General features: G+C 43.7%; 2 protein-coding genes and 1 long non-coding RNA gene across 7 annotated transcripts in view; 1 reads left to right on the top strand and 2 right to left on the bottom strand.

The window, feature by feature from the left end:
- hpbp1 (Hsp70-binding protein 1) overlaps positions 1 to 15,401 on the bottom strand; it is a 74,285-nt gene that overhangs the window by 35,332 nt on the left and 23,552 nt on the right. For 2 of the 4 annotated variants that reach the window (XM_045719441.1, XM_045719440.1), the window contains exon 8: positions 14,648 to 15,086. In XM_045719441.1, the coding sequence (XP_045575397.1) occupies positions 15,006 to 15,086 (81 nt within the window). In that variant the 3' untranslated portion in view covers positions 14,648 to 15,005. 4 annotated transcript variants of the gene reach the window in all.
- On the top strand, positions 431 to 9,430 carry LOC123743387 (lysoplasmalogenase). 2 transcript variants are annotated; one of them, XM_045719797.1, is made up of 4 exons: positions 431 to 776; positions 7,631 to 7,678; positions 7,851 to 8,094; positions 8,472 to 9,430. In XM_045719797.1, the coding sequence occupies exons 1-4, from the start codon at positions 726 to 728 to the stop codon at positions 8,924 to 8,926; spliced, it is 798 nt and encodes a 265-aa protein (XP_045575753.1). In that variant the 5' UTR covers positions 431 to 725; the 3' UTR covers positions 8,927 to 9,430. The 2 variants fall into 2 exon arrangements, with proteins under 2 accessions (XP_045575753.1, XP_045575754.1); XM_045719798.1 differs by lacking the exon at positions 7,631 to 7,678.
- Positions 6,443 to 7,127, bottom strand: LOC123743389 (uncharacterized). The gene is made up of 2 exons (XR_006770153.1): positions 6,991 to 7,127; positions 6,443 to 6,603 (listed from the first exon to the last, which is right to left on the bottom strand). It is a non-coding gene; the product is annotated as an uncharacterized lncRNA (long non-coding RNA).

Genomic DNA, 15,401 nt, shown 5'->3' on the forward strand with positions numbered 1-15,401 from the left:
GTGTGCCTATAATGAACACATAAACAAAGAGAAATACTTATTTGCATGATGTTTATTGTGAAACCATGATTGTGAAGCGGTTATGCCCTCTGAAAACAACGTTAATGGCTGGCGGAGACTTGACTTTTATGTTGGCAGATGTTTGAAATAAATATGTCATAGGTGTTGTCTTCTCCTATTGCAGTAGAGCTGCACTTGTTCCTGCTCCTACGCCTTCTCCTGCGCCTGCCAACTGACAGTTGGATGTTGAAAGGCTGTTGTTGAACCTGATCGGCAGGTTTTTCAAAGGAAAACATTAAAAACATGAGAAGGGTGTCAATTGGAGACATCCGCTCAACAAAGATACTCCACCTCCATATATAACAGGCTCTGCAAGGGGTTAATACATGGCTCTGGCCCAGTTCAACTTCACCCTCAAGTTGATGATGTCACTAATCTGGTCCAGTTGGATGAGCAGAGTTGAACATGAAAACTGAGAGGAGGAGACATTGATTATAACTGAGCAATCTGACAGATAACGTGTCACTGTGACTGGTCCAAAGTTCAATGTCGACCGGCACCAAGAGACAGGGACACACTCAGACAGACTGAACCAGAGAAGGGTGAGAAAGAGAGAGAGAAGTACAGAGGAAAAGAGAAACACATGAAATACTCTGGAAGGAGGCAGGACTGAAGAAAGGAAACAGGTACAGCCCAGATACATACAGGCCTTGGTTCTGAGAGAGATGGACATCCTTGAAACAGCCGCCTATGACCGAAGACAGCGCAGGAACACGGTACGATCGTTACCTCTAATCACACACACACACGCATGCACACATAGAGACTCTCTCTCTCACACACACACACACACGCACACACACATGCATGGGTGATTCTGCAACTTCGGGCACTTTGGCCCGGCAAGCATTCAGAAATTAAAATGTATTGAAACACCATTTTACCAGTATTATAATTGTCTTTGATTTGTCTAGAAATAATATCTGATAATGGCTGCGATCGTACTATTCAGGAATTGATATATTTTAGTAATATTTTTCAGACAGCCATAGACTAATGTTATTTCCATCACATCATTAAACATCCATTTTTGTTGAAAATTAAATATCATGCAATTAATTTATAACATATTTCTTATACATTTGTACATTAGCTTTCATTGAATATTATTTGAAGTGCTTTTTAAGGTTTTCCTAAAATGAATAATTCAACACAATACCTGAATGTATAAACTTGCCTTTGTGACAGCTGAAAGCATTTATTTATCATAAAAAAAGAAGATATTTCCACCCAACCTTTTTGTCAGATTATGATAACAACCATATGATTTCCCTATCTAAAACAAATCAATCAATGTAAATTATACATAATATACTAATTTACCTAAAACATATGGCTGTGGTGGAAATTACAAGGTGTGGTGGAAATGACATCTATGTTAAAAAAACGTATGAAAACAATATTTTATTGCAAACCTTTTGAACAACAACCATTGCTAAACATTTAATTCATTTAAAATAAAATAAGATTCTAAAAGTAGCCGATGGGCAGAGCTCAAGGAAGTAGGCCAGTGCAGAGGGTGGAGGGTCACCTGCTTGTGAGAATCACTAAAGTGAACTGCCTGGATTTCACTGGTGTATTTACACAGGTAGTTCTCTAAGTGGCACAACTTTGGTTTTAGAAGTGGGGGGGAAATACTTATTATAATTTGTTTGATCCAGTCAGATTGTCACGTCCTGACCAGTATAAGGGTTATTTGTTATTGTAGTTTGGTCAGGATGTGGCAGAGGGTATTTTGTTTATGTGGTTCAGGGTGGTGATTTATGTAGTAGGGTGTTTGATTTATTATTTCCGGGTTTTTGGGGTTATGTTCTAGGTTTGTATTTCTATGTGGTCTCTAGTCTTTTGTATTTCTATGTCTAGTTTATTGGGGTTGGACTCTCAATTGGAGGCAGGTGTTTTCTAGTTGCCTCTGATTGAGAGTCCTATATATAGGTATGTGTTTGGGTTTAGTGTTTGTGGGAGATTGTTCCATGTATAGCTTATGGCCTTACAGGACTGTTTATTTGCCGTTGTGTTTCTTTTGGTGTACGTGTTTATTTTGGTTTTTTCCTTCTTTCCTTAATAAAAGAAGATGAGTACACATATACCCGCTGCGTTTTGGTCTCAATCCGACGACAACCGTTACACAGATAAACACTCCAAACAGCCTACCCGACCGCTCGGAGGTGTCTGCATCGTCCTAAGCACACCGTTGCCTCATTTTGTACCACATTCAAATGATAAAACTGGAGGGGACAAAAATGCAATTTCAGAATGTCCCCAGTGAAAGTTGCGCCCCTGAGTTCTCTACAAAGTCAATATGCACGATGATCTCCTCTTTCCGCAGATTCTCTTTTAATTCCATCAGTTTGGAGTATTGTGGTCGAATGTTGTACATGTGTTTCCCCAACTTCTCTTTCAATCCTTTGGAGAAGTCCTCCAGTAGAATCTGCAGTGTGCCACAAACCTTTTCTTTTACTGTCAGATGTACAGTGAACTTCTTCATGTTTCCCTCTTTGTTTTTCTTTCTCTCTCTCTTCAGCTTTGTTTTCCCACTCAAACCACCATGTCTGCTCACCAGCATCAAAGTCAGATGTTTAAGCTCTTTTGCTTGACAAAGGGAGCACTCTGTGTACATACACTCTTTCTTCAGGTTCTCACAGCACAAAGACTCAAAAACGTTCTCATTGTTGCTGCAGCTGATCACTTCGTGATACTGTAGTTTGTCTGCCATGAACTGGAGGTTGCCGCGGGTTTTGTCCCTATGCTGGACTGTTGGCTTGACAACCCAAAAAGAGGTATTTTGCAGAATTCATAGTAGGACATTTTAATCTGAATATTCCCTCTTCAAATACTGATAAGGGTTCTGAATTGTGCCATTCAAGAAGTGCTTATGCTTTTTTTCCCTCTCTCCTTGTTAGTGTGTCCTTTTCCATGTTGTTGCTCTACTGTTGACATCGCGTTCATTGAATATAGTGATTTTCTCTTCTGAGGCTGTGCTAATTACACTGCTCAAAAAAATAAAGGGAACACTTAAACAACACAATGTAACTCCAAGTCAATCACACTTCTGTGAAATCAAACTGTCCACTTAGGAAGCAACACTGGTTGACAATAAATTTCACATGCTGTTGTGCAAATGGGATAGACAACAGGTGGAAATTATAGGCAATTAGCAAGACACCCCCAATAAAGGAGTGGTTCTGCAGGTGGTGACCACAGACCACTTCTCAGTTCCTATGCTTCCTGGCTGATGTTTTGGTCACTTTTGAATGCTGGCGGTGCTTTCACTCTAGTGGTAGCATGAGACGGAGTCTACAACCCACACAAGTGGCTCAGGTAGTGCAGCTCATCCAGGATGGCACATCAATGCGAGCTGTGGCAAGAAGGTTTGCTGTGTCTGTCAGCGTAGTGTCCAGAGCATGGAGGCGCTACCAGGAGACAGGCCAGTACATCAGGAGACGTGGAGGAGGCCATAGGAGGGCAACAACCCAGCAGCAGGACCGCTACCTCCGCCTTTGTGCAAGGAGGAGCAGGAGGAGCACTGCCAGAGCCCTGCAAAATGACCTCCAGCAGGCCACAAATGTGCATGTGTCTGCTCAAACGGTCAGAAACAGACTCCATAAGGGTGGTATGAGGGCCCAACATCCACAGGTGGGGGTTGTGCTTACAGCCCAACAACGTGCAGGACGTTTGGCCTTTGCCAGAGAACACCAAGATTGGCAAATTCGCCACAGGCGCCCTGTGCTCTTCACAGATGAAAGCAGGTTCACACTGAGCACATGTGACAGACGTGACAGAGTCTGGAGACGCCGTGGAGAACATTCTGCTGCCTGCAACATCCTCCAGCATGACCGGTTTGGCGGTGGGTCAGTCATGGTGTGGGGTGGCATTTCTTTGGGGGGGCCGCACATTTACATTTTACATTTAAGTCATTTAGCAGACGCTCTTATCCAGAGCGACTTACAAATTGGTGCATTCACCTTATAATATCCAGTGGAACAACCACTTTACAATAGTGCATCTAAATCTTTTAAGGGGGGGGGGGGTTAGAAGGATTACTTTATCCTATTCCTTAAAGAGGTGGGGTTTCAGGTGTCTCCGGAAGGTGGTGATTGACTCCGCTGTCCTGACGTCGTGAGGGAGCTTGTTCCACCATTGGGGTGCCAGAGCAGCGAACAGTTTTGACTGGGCTGAGCGGGAACTGTGCTTCCTCAGAGGTAGGGAGGCGAGCAGGCCAGAGGTGGATGAACGCAGTGCCCTTGTTTGAGTGTAGGGCCTGATCAGAGCCTGAAGGTACGGAGGTGCCGTTCCCCTCACAGCTCCGTAGGCAAGCACCATGGTCTTGTAGCGGATGCGAGCTTCGACTGGAAGCCAGTGGAGAGAGCGGAGGAGCGGGGTGACGTGAGAGAACTTGGGAAGGTTGAACACCAGACGGGCTGCGGCGTTCTGGATGAGTTGGAGGGGTTTAATGGCACAGGCAGGGAGCCCAGCCAACAACGAGTTGCAGTAATCCAGACGGGAGATGACAAGTGCCTGGATTAGGACCTGCGCCGCTTCCTGTGTGAGGCAGGGTCGTACTCTGCGAATGTTGTAGAGCATGAACCTACAGGATCGGGTCACCGCCTTGATGTTAGTGGAGAACGACAGGGTGTTGTCCAGGGTCACGCCGAGGCTCTTAGCACTCTGGGAGGAGGACACAAGGGAGTTGTCAACCGTGATGGCGAGATCATGGAACGGGCAGTCCTTCCCCGGGAGGAAGAGCAGCTCCGTCTTGCCGAGGTTCAGCTTGAGGTGGTGATCCGTCATCATCTGCCAGACATGCAGAGATGCGATTCGCCACCTGGTTGTCAGAAGGGGGAAAGGAGAAGATTAATTGTGTGTCATCTGCATAGCAATGATATGAGAGACCATCCATATGCTCCATATGCTCGCCAGAGGTAGCCTGACTGCCATATGCTTGCCAGAGGTAGCCTGACTGCCATTAGGTACCGAGATGAGATCCTCAGACCCCTTGTGAGACCATATGCTGGTGCGGTTGGCCCTGGGTTCCTCCTAATGCAAGACAATGCTAGACCTCATGTGGCTGGAGTGTGTCAGCAGTTCCTGCAAGAGGAAGGCATCGATGCTATGGACCGCCCGTTCCCCAGACCTGAATCCAATTGAGCACATCTGGGACATCATGTCTCGCTCCATCCACCAACGCCACGTTGCACCACAGACTGTCCAGGAGTTGGCGGATGCTTTAGTCCAGGTCTGGGAGGAGATCCCTCAGGAGACCATCCGCCACCTCATCAGGAGCATGCCCAGGCGTTGTAGGGAGGTCATACAGGCACGTGGAGGCCACACACACTACTGAGCCTCATTTTGACTTGTTTTAAGGACATTAAATCAAAGTTGGATCAGCCTGTAGTGTGGTTTTCCACTTTAATTTTGAGTGTGACTCCAAATCCAGACCTCCATGGGTTGATAAATTGGATTTCCATTGATTATTTTTGTGTGATTTTGTTGTCAGCACATTCAACTATGTAAAGAAAAAAGTATTTAATAAGATTATTTCATTCATTCAGATCTATGATGTGTTATTTTAGTGTTCCCTTTATTTTTTTGAGCAGTGTATGTTACACTGCTTTTTTCTGGAGTATTGAAGACTTGTTGGCTTGTTTTCATTTCTCTGTTTGTGGCTTTGACCAGATAAAAAACATGAGCTGGCGCACACCCAGAATAATACTTTGTTGTGGAGGTGCTGACTAACGGCGAATAAACTATAAACTATAAAAATAAAGAAAGTCACACACTCCATGTATAATCTCCCAGCAATTGAATGGGTATTTACCAACGTTTTGGCATCACTGTGCCTTCCTCAGGCTTTGAACAGGCCATACTTTCTCAGGAGGTTGCCTCTGATCATTTTTGAAGCCACTTGTTTGTCCTTGGCACTGCACATTTTGTTTATACTGTTGCTTGAACTCTACAATGATGGCATTTTGAAACAATAAAATCCTTCTCAAGTTTTTTTTCTGTTTTGTCTTTGGGGAATCATGTCTCTCCATTTTCTTCATCAGTTGATCATACCTTTTTTTTGTATTTCTCAGTTTTCCTTTTTAAGCTTTATCAAGTTTGACATTTGTCATGCAAAGATCTCTATGTTTTTGAGCGATCTCTTCCAACCTTTTTCATCCCAGCAAGTATTCACCTTCTCATTCCTGTTGCAGAAGATGAGGAAGGGGTATCAGGGCAGGTAAGTTAGGGGCAGGTATGTTAGCCTCATGTTCTGGCTGCAAGTCATCTGGTGACTGAGGTGGTGTGTTGCCTGATAGGTAGGTCTCCATTGCAACTGTTCTCTTTAAAGTCTGTCTTCTATTCCGTTGGTTGCATTTCCATTGCCATCTCTTGCTTCTTTGTTCTCGCTTTGTAAGCTCAGAGATAGAAGTGAAATCTATCTATTTTTTCTTCCAGTATCTCTCCCTGTCTTTTTACAGATGTTCCTGGTATCGTATAGGATCATTTTTTATTTTGTTTCTATGTCTGTGACCTCTGTGCTGTTTTATGTGGCATTTTCTATAAACAAAGAAAAATACTACTTAAGTTTTCCAATTGTGCACACCTTGGAGCATTTTATAGATTAAAGTAATTTAAAACATGATTAAATAAGCCTAAAGTAAAAAAAAGGTAATTGATTTTTGTCATTTCCACCACGTTCTGTCATTTCCACCACAGTTAAGTTTGTGATGGAAATGACTGTGATGGAAATTACGCTTCTACTGTTTTTGGAGAAAAATGACAGACTGCTTAGCATGCTTTGGCCAGTATTACAGCTAGCATATAGTTTACACTAAATACATCAAATATATTTAAATAATCCAAATTCTACCACAAATTAAACAAATTATAGCCTGTTTGGAAATGACTGACAATAAAAATATTCTCTACACAAGCAATATTTACCTAGATTTTTCTTCAACTTCTGGACATCACTTCTGGAACAACTGTCTGCTGCAGCCATGTGCTTCAGTGTCACAATCAGTTTCCATGGTAACTAAATTAACATTCTCTTGACAAAACTTTATTCATGAGGAATTTGCCCTCAGTGGTGGCAATGACAACACTACCAAAGGACAGGTATATTTTGTGTAAATAACAATATAAAGTGCATAATCACAATAAATATTGATATAGATTTTATTTAATTGACTCTTTCTCTAGAAGATAACATTACATACTGTATAATTATTAATGTTTTCTCATAGAAAAACATAGTAGAAGCTTAAAAGTCTGGGTCAGGGACAAAGGCAAAACAGTGAAATTGAGGTATAAAATGCATCTGAAAAGTAGCTAAAATACTTGAGAGAGAGAGGTGTTGAAAAAAATATGTTGTGATTGTGGTGTGAACTTAACATATAAAGAATAAAAACATATATGTTTTAATAAAATCCCCAAAATTGACCCTGAGGACATAGAAGTTCACGTAGTTGCAGAATCACCCGCACACACATTTTTGTGTTTGCATTTAAAACCATAATGTAAATCTCTAATATGAACTATATCCCTTCTTCCTCTCCTCTCTCTCTCTCTCCCTCTCTCTCAGTACATCCTTGAAACAGCCGCCTATGACCAAAGACAGCGCAGGAACACGGTATGATCGTTACCTCTAATCACACACACGCATGCACACATAGACACACACACACGCACATTTTTTGGGTTTGTGTTTAAAACCATAATGTAAATCTCTCATATTAACTACCTCCCTTCTTCCTCTCCTCTCGTCTCCCCTTCCTCTCTCTCTCTCTCTCTCTCTCTCTCAGTACTGTGTTCTGTTTCTCTCTCTCTCGCCGTTCTTCCTGGCCATCGCTGTCTACTTCTATCTGTGGATCCCTGACTCCTCCCCCTCCGTCCTCGCTGCGGCTATTAAGGCCGCTCCTGTCATCTCATTGGCTCTCCTGGTGCTGAGCTACGAAGGGGGGAGGAGTCTTCTCGGCGTGGCGGGGGGCCTGATCTTCTCGGCAGGCGGAGACTGTTGCCTCATATGGCCCGAGCTGTTTCTCCATGGTAACGAGAGCTTTTTCTACTGCTACTGATAAACTCCTGCAGACACTGCAGACATGGCAGATAGCCTAGAGGTTAGAGAGGGCAAGCAGTTTGAATCCCATGTCTGACTTGATGTCACTGCAGGGTGGCTGTTGTGTAACTCCACTGGAGTACTCTGACATACTTCAATGACTATTAACCATGTATGGCGCCATCACCTGCTGTTGTGCCCTTGAGCAAGTCACTTAACCCACAATTGCTGCTCTTGGGGTGTTGCACTACAGCTGACCTGCAGCTGTGTGTGTCTTGTGGGGGTGGATAAAGCAAATAGACATCTCTATTTCAGGTGGAATACGGCCAATAAAGTCATGTTGTTCTCTCTCTAATCCTCTCCTCAGGAATGGCCTCCTTCGCCTTGGCCCACCTGATCTACTCCCTCACCTTCCTCTCCACTCGTTACTCCTCCCTCAGCCCCTCCTCTTCCCTGTCCTACTTCTTCTGCCTGATCCTGTGGCTGCTGGGGGGAGGCGTCTACGCCTACCTCTTCCCTTTCCTGCAGAAGACACCGGACGCGGCCGTTCTGACTCCCGGCGTTGGGGTGTACGTGGCTCTGATCGTTCTGATGGCTACGCTGGCGGTTCTCACCCGCCGCCCGCTGATCATGCTGGGCAGTTTGATCTTCATGACCTCTGACCTCACGCTGGCGCTGCAGACCTTCAAAGCGACGGAGCCCCTGGAGCACGGCAGGCAAATCATCATGACGACGTACTACCTGGCGCAGCTGCTGATTGCCGTGGGTGACATCAAGGCCGTGGAGGGCGAAGATGAGTTTGCCAAATGGAAGAAATCTTAGTGAAGGGGACATCCCGAAGTGTGCAAATAACTTCACACTTTCTCACATGGATTTCACAATGGTGGAAACTCCCTTCAGCCAATGCTTACTTATACTAATCGCATGCTTTTAAAACAATGACAGGGAGTGTTCAAGTGCACAATTCCGGAAAAGGGTGGAGAATCGGGACGTTGCTATGGAAAGCAAACTTGGGACTACTGCTCTCTGACTAGTCGGCAGCTATAGGAACTTCAGGCTGTCTGTTGAGACTAGACTGTCTGTTGAGACTAGACTGAGAATGAGGCAGAAAGAAGTTAAAGGGAGATTCCACCAAAGAAAATCCTCTTTATTCAACAAAACCTCAGAGTATCAGGAAAGTCTGTCCATTTGTTGAGAAAGCTCAGGGATGGGCCTGGGAAACATAACCACTGCCAAAATTCAGACAGCTACAGATGCAAGGACTGACATGAGATCGACATGACAATATTTTCAATAGTCCAGAATAAAGTTCAATTTAGTCAAGAAGAAGGATATTTCTATGTCTGTGAAAACAGTCCTACAGTCTTAAATGACTTGAGATGTGATGCACTTCCCTTGTTAGTTTCTGATTTATCACAGTGTAGAGAGTATAGAGATATTGTTATCCACGTCGGCACCAACGATGTTAGGATGAAACAGTCAGAGGTCACCAAGCGCAACATAGCTTCAGCGTGTAATTCAGCTAGAAAGATGTGTCGGCATCGAGTAATTGTCTCTGGCCCTCTCCCAGTTAGGGGGAGTGATGAGCTCTACAGCAGAGTCTCACAACTCAATCGCTGGTTGAAAACTGTTTTCTGCCCCTCCCAAAAGATAGAATATGTAGATTATTGGCCCTCTTTCTGGGACTCATCCACAAACAGGACCAAGCCTGGCCTGTTGAGGAGTGACGGACCCCATCCTAGCTGGAGGGGTGCTCTCATCTTATCTACGAACATAGACCGGGCTCTAACTCCCCTAGCTCCACAATGAAATAGGGTGAAGGCCAGGCAGCAGGCTGTTAGCCAGCCTGCCAGCTTAGTGGAGTCTGCCACTAGCACAGTCAGTGTAGTTGGCTCAGCTATCCCCATTGAGACTGTGTCGGTGCCTCGACCTAGGTTGGGCAAAACTAAACATGGCGGTGTTCACCTTAGCAATCTCACTAGAAGAAAGACCTCCTCCATTCCTGCCATTATTGAAAGAGACAGAGATACCTCACATCTCAAAATATGGCTACTTAACGCTAGATCCCTCACTTCAAAGGCAGTTATAGTAAATTAACTAATCACTGATCATAATCTTGATGTGATTGGCCTGACTGAAACATGGCTTAAGCCTGATGAATTTACTGTGTTAAATGAGGCCTCACCTCCTGGTTACACTAGTGACCATATCCCCCGTGCATCCCGCAAAGGCAGATGTGTTGCTAACATTTACGATAGCAAATTTCAATTTACAAAAAAACCCCAAAAAACGACGTTTTCGTCTTTTGAGCTTCTAGTCATGAAATCTATGCAGCCTACTCAATCACTTTTTATAGCTACTGTTTACAGGCCTCCTGGGCCATAAACAGCGTTCCTCACTGAGTTCTCTGAATTCCTATCGGACATTGTAGTCACAGCAGATAATATTCAAATTTTTGGTGACTTTAATATTCACATGGAAAAGTCCACAAACCCACTCCAAAAGGCTTTCGGAGCCATCATCGACTCAGTGGGTTTTGTCCAACATGTCTCTGGACCTACTCACTGCCACAGTCATACTCTGGACCCAGTTTTGTCCCGTGGAAAAAATGTTGTGGATCTTAATGTTTTTCCTCATAATCCTGGACTATTGGACCACCATTTGATTACGTTTGCAATCGCAACAAATAATCTGCTCAGACCCCAACCAAGGAGCATCAAAAGTCATGCTATAAATTCTCAGACAACCCAAAGATTCCTTAATGGCCTTCCAGACTCCCTCTGCCAACCCAAGGACATCAGAGGACAAAAATAAGTTAACCACATAACTGAGGAACTCAATTTAACTTTGCGCAATACCCTAGATGCAGTTGCACCCCTAAAACCTAAAAACATTTGTCATAAGAAACTAGCTCCCTGGTATACAGAAAATACACGAGCTCTGAAGCAAGCTTCCAGAAAATTGGAACGGAAATGGCGCCACACCAAACTGGAAGTCTTCCGACTAGCTTGGAAAGACAGTACCGTGCAGTATCGAAGAGCCCTCACTGCTGCTCGATCATCCTATTTTCCCAACTTAATTGAGGAAAATAAGAACAATCCGAAGAAAAACAATTGACACTGTCGCAAAGCTAACTACAAAGCAGCATTCCCCAAGAGAGGATGGCTTTCACTTCAGCAGTAATAAATTCATGAACTTCTTTGAGGAAAAGATCATGATCATTAGAAAGCAAATTAGGGACTCCTCTTTAAATCTGCGTATTCCTCCAAAGCTCTGTTGTCCTGAGTCTACACAACTCTGCCAGGACCTAGGATCAAGGGAGACACTAAAGTGTTTTAGTACTATATCTCTTGACACAATGATGAAAATAATCATGGCCTCTAAAAGCTTCAAGCTGCACACTGGACCCTATTCCAACTAAACTACTGAAAGAGCTGCTTCCTGTGCTTGGCCCTCCTATGTTGAACATAATAAATGGCTCTCTATCCACCGGATGTGTACCAAACTCACTAAAAGTGGCAGTAATAAAGCCTCTCTTGAAAAAGCCAAATCTTGACCCAGAAATTATAAAAAACTATCGGCCTATATCGAATCTTCCATTCCTCTCAAAAAAAATTGAAAAAGCTTTTGCGCAGCAACTCACTGCCTTCCTGAAGACAAACAATGTATACGAAACGCTTTAGTCTGGTTTTAGACCTCATCATAGCACTGAGACTGCACTTGTGAAGGTGGTAAATTACCTTTTAAGAGGCTCCGCATTTAAGAGGCTCCGCATCTGTCCTCGTGCTCCTAGATCTTAGTGCTGCTTTTGATACCATCGATCACCACATTCTTTTGGAGAGATTGGAAACCCAAATTGGTCTACACGGACAAGTTCTGGCCTGATTAAGATCTTATCTGTCGGAAAGATATCAGTTTGTCTCTGTGAATGGTTTGTCCTCTGACAAATCAACTGTAAATTTCGGTGTTCCTCAAGGTTCCGTTTTAGGACCGCTATTGTTTTCACTATATATTTTACCTTTTGGGGATGTCATTCGAAAACATAATGTTAGATTTCACTGCTATGAGGATGACACAGAGCTGTACATTTCAATGAAACATGGTGAAGCCCCAAAATTGCCCTCGCTAGAAGCCTGTGTTTCAGACATAAGGAAGTGGATGGCTGCAAACTTTCTACTTTTAAACTCGGACAAAACAGAGATGCTTGTTCTAGGTCCCAAGAAACAAAGAGATCTTCTGTTAAATCTGACAATTAATCTTGATGGTTGTACAGACGTCTCAAATAAAACTGTGAAGGACCTCGGCGTTACTCTGGACCCTGATCTCTCTTTTGAAGAACATATCAAGACTGTTTCAAGGGCAGCTTTTTTCCATCTACGTAACATTGCAAAAATCAGAAACTTTCTGTCCACAAATGATGCAGAAAAATTAATCCATGCTTTTGTTACTTCTAGGTTGGACTACTGCAATGCTCTACTTTCCGGCTACCCGGATAAAGCACAAAATAAACTTCAGTTAGTGCTAAATACGGCTGCTAGAATCCTGACTAGAACCAAAACATTTGATCATATTACTCCAGTGCTAGCCTCCCTACACTGGCTTCCTGTTAAGGCAAGGGCTGATTTCAAGGTTTTACTGCTAACCTACAAAGCATTACATGGGCTTGCTCCTACCTATCTTTCCGATTTAGTCCTGCCGTACATACCTACACGTACGCTGCGGTCACAAGACGCAGGCCTCCTAATTGTCCCTACAATTTCTAAGCAAACAGCTGGAGGCAGGGCTTTCTCCTATAGAGCTCCATTTTTATGGAATGGTCTGCCTACCCATGTGAGAGATGCAGACTCGGTCTCAACCTTTAAGTCTTTACTGAAGACTCATCTCTTCAGTGGGTCCTATGATTGAGTGTAGTCTGGCCCAGGAGTGTGAAGGTGAACGGAAAGGCTCTGGAGCAACGAACCGCCCTTGCTGTCTCTGCCTGGCCGGTTCCCCTCTCTCCACTGGGATTCTCTGCCTCTAACCCAATTACAGGGGCTGAGTCACTGGCTTATTGGTGTTCTTCCATGCCGTCCCTAGGAGGGGTGCGTCACTTGAGTGGGTTGAGTCACTGACGTGGTCTTCCTGTCTGGGTTGGCGCCCCCCCTTGGGTTGTGCCGTGGCGGAGATCTTTGTGGGCTATACTCGGCCTTGTCTCAGGATGGTAAGTTGGTGGTTGAAGATATCCCTCTACTGGTGTGGGGGCTGTACTTTGGAAAAGTGGGTGGGGTTATATCCTTCCTGTTTGGCCCTGTCCGGGGGTATCATCGGATGGGGCCACAGTGTCTCCTGACCCCTCCTGTCTCAGCCTCCAGTATTTATGCTGCAGTAGTTTATGTGTCGGGGGGCTAGGGTCAGACCTGCTGTTTTCAACTCTCTAGAGGCAGCAGGAGCGGTAGAGATACTCTCAATGATCGGCTATGAAAAGCCAACTGACATTTACTCTTGAAGTGCTGACTTGTTGCACCCTCGACAACTACTGTGATTATTATTATTTGACCATGCTGGTCATTTATGAACATTTGAACATCTTGGCCATGTTCTGTTATAATCTCCACCCGGCACAGCCAGAAGAGGACTGGCCACCCCTCATAGCCTGGTTCCTCTCTAGGTTTCTTCCTATCTAGGGAGTTTATCCTAGCCACCGTGCTTCTACACCTGCATTGCTTGCTGTTTGGGGTTTTAGGCTGGGTTTCTGTACAGCACTTTGAGATATCAGCTGATGTAAGAAGGGATATATAAATACATTTGATTTGATCAAACACTCCATATAACGGTCTGTTGATATGAAGACTCTTCTCAGAAATGAAGTCCCTTATGAAAAAATACAATGTGTATTTATTGGGGATGAAAACTAAACAAAGTTGTTACATATTTCATGTTATTTCAGATGTAAAAACTCTGCAAGTCATCCACTACATTCATAGACACAGATAAGACAGAAACATCAACAAAACATTGACAAATTGTGGATATTCTGAATGAAAGACAGTCATTAACAAAGCCAAACACAAGAAGCCAACAGAAATGATTTATGGGTAGTGAAAGTTGATCAAAATCTAGTCTAATAAAACATCTGACTAATGAAGCTGAAAGATGCTAAACGGCCAACTTTATTTTACAGCCTAATTACCTGCTACTTATTCAGTAACATGAAAACTATTTGATGTAGTTTGACAGTGTAAATTACTTAACATTACCCCAATAACTAGTTATCACTTGGTAAATAATTTTAACAAATACAAGATGCCAGTTATTACCAAGTAACGTCACACTATGCCAGATAAATAAATGGCGACAGGGCTGTAAAATAGCATTATCACTAAATGTTACCTCTGATATTTTATGTATGGAATCAGAGGTTTTGTTGGGCACACCCAGAATCCAAAAGGCTTCTCTAATCTGTTTTCTTCAGCAACGTAACTGCAACACGGGGGAGTACGTCACAAAGCAGGATCAGATAACCTGAAGAAATTTTCAGAAATGACTTGCAGTACTATCGGAAAATAAAATATTGTATCTTTATTCAACCAGGAAAACACCTTTGAAGTTAGAAACCTCTTTTGCAAGAGGTCAGCAGGAAGTAGTCAGGTGTAGATCCAATACATAATGATACATAGACTGGACATGGTAGAAGTGACTGAACACAGAGATATATCTGAAGTTTATCTGCGTCGCCTGGTGACAGTGATTAGTGAAGCACCCTCTGCTCTCTAAAGCCTGCTACACTCATGGATCCAGACACCCTGTAACATGGGTCTAGATGGACAACAACATCAGCATAATTTCCTCAAGGAGAGTTAAATCCTCCTATGTCTCCTAGCCAATGACGGCACTGCAGGAGAAGTGGAGGACCAGTTGGATTTCAGCGATCCATTCCACTGTCGTCAGGTTGCCGTCCGCAGAAACAAGCAGAACGCAAGCGCTTGCAGAACTCCAACTCTTCCTATAAGGAGGAGACCAGAGGAGAAATCTGTGAAGGAAATGGGACAAGATGCAGCCTAGTGGCAAATAAGTAACAAATATATCAATAGAAAAAGATGTGGGGAATCAATACATTATTCCATGTTATTAGTGATGCACCTTGAGAGATGGAGAAGACCAGTCAGTGGGAAGAGTAAGAGGAGGGCAAGAATGAAAAGGGGATTTTAGAGAGAAGACACATGGGGAGTGACAGAGGGACGGTATTAGAGATGGAGTGGAAACACACGGGGAGTGACAGAGGGACGGTATTAGAGAGATGGAGAGGAGACATGGGGAG

This window comes from Salmo salar, chromosome ssa06 (assembly GCF_905237065.1).
Source record: "Salmo salar chromosome ssa06, Ssal_v3.1, whole genome shotgun sequence".
Lineage (NCBI taxonomy): Eukaryota > Metazoa > Chordata > Actinopteri > Salmoniformes > Salmonidae > Salmo > Salmo salar.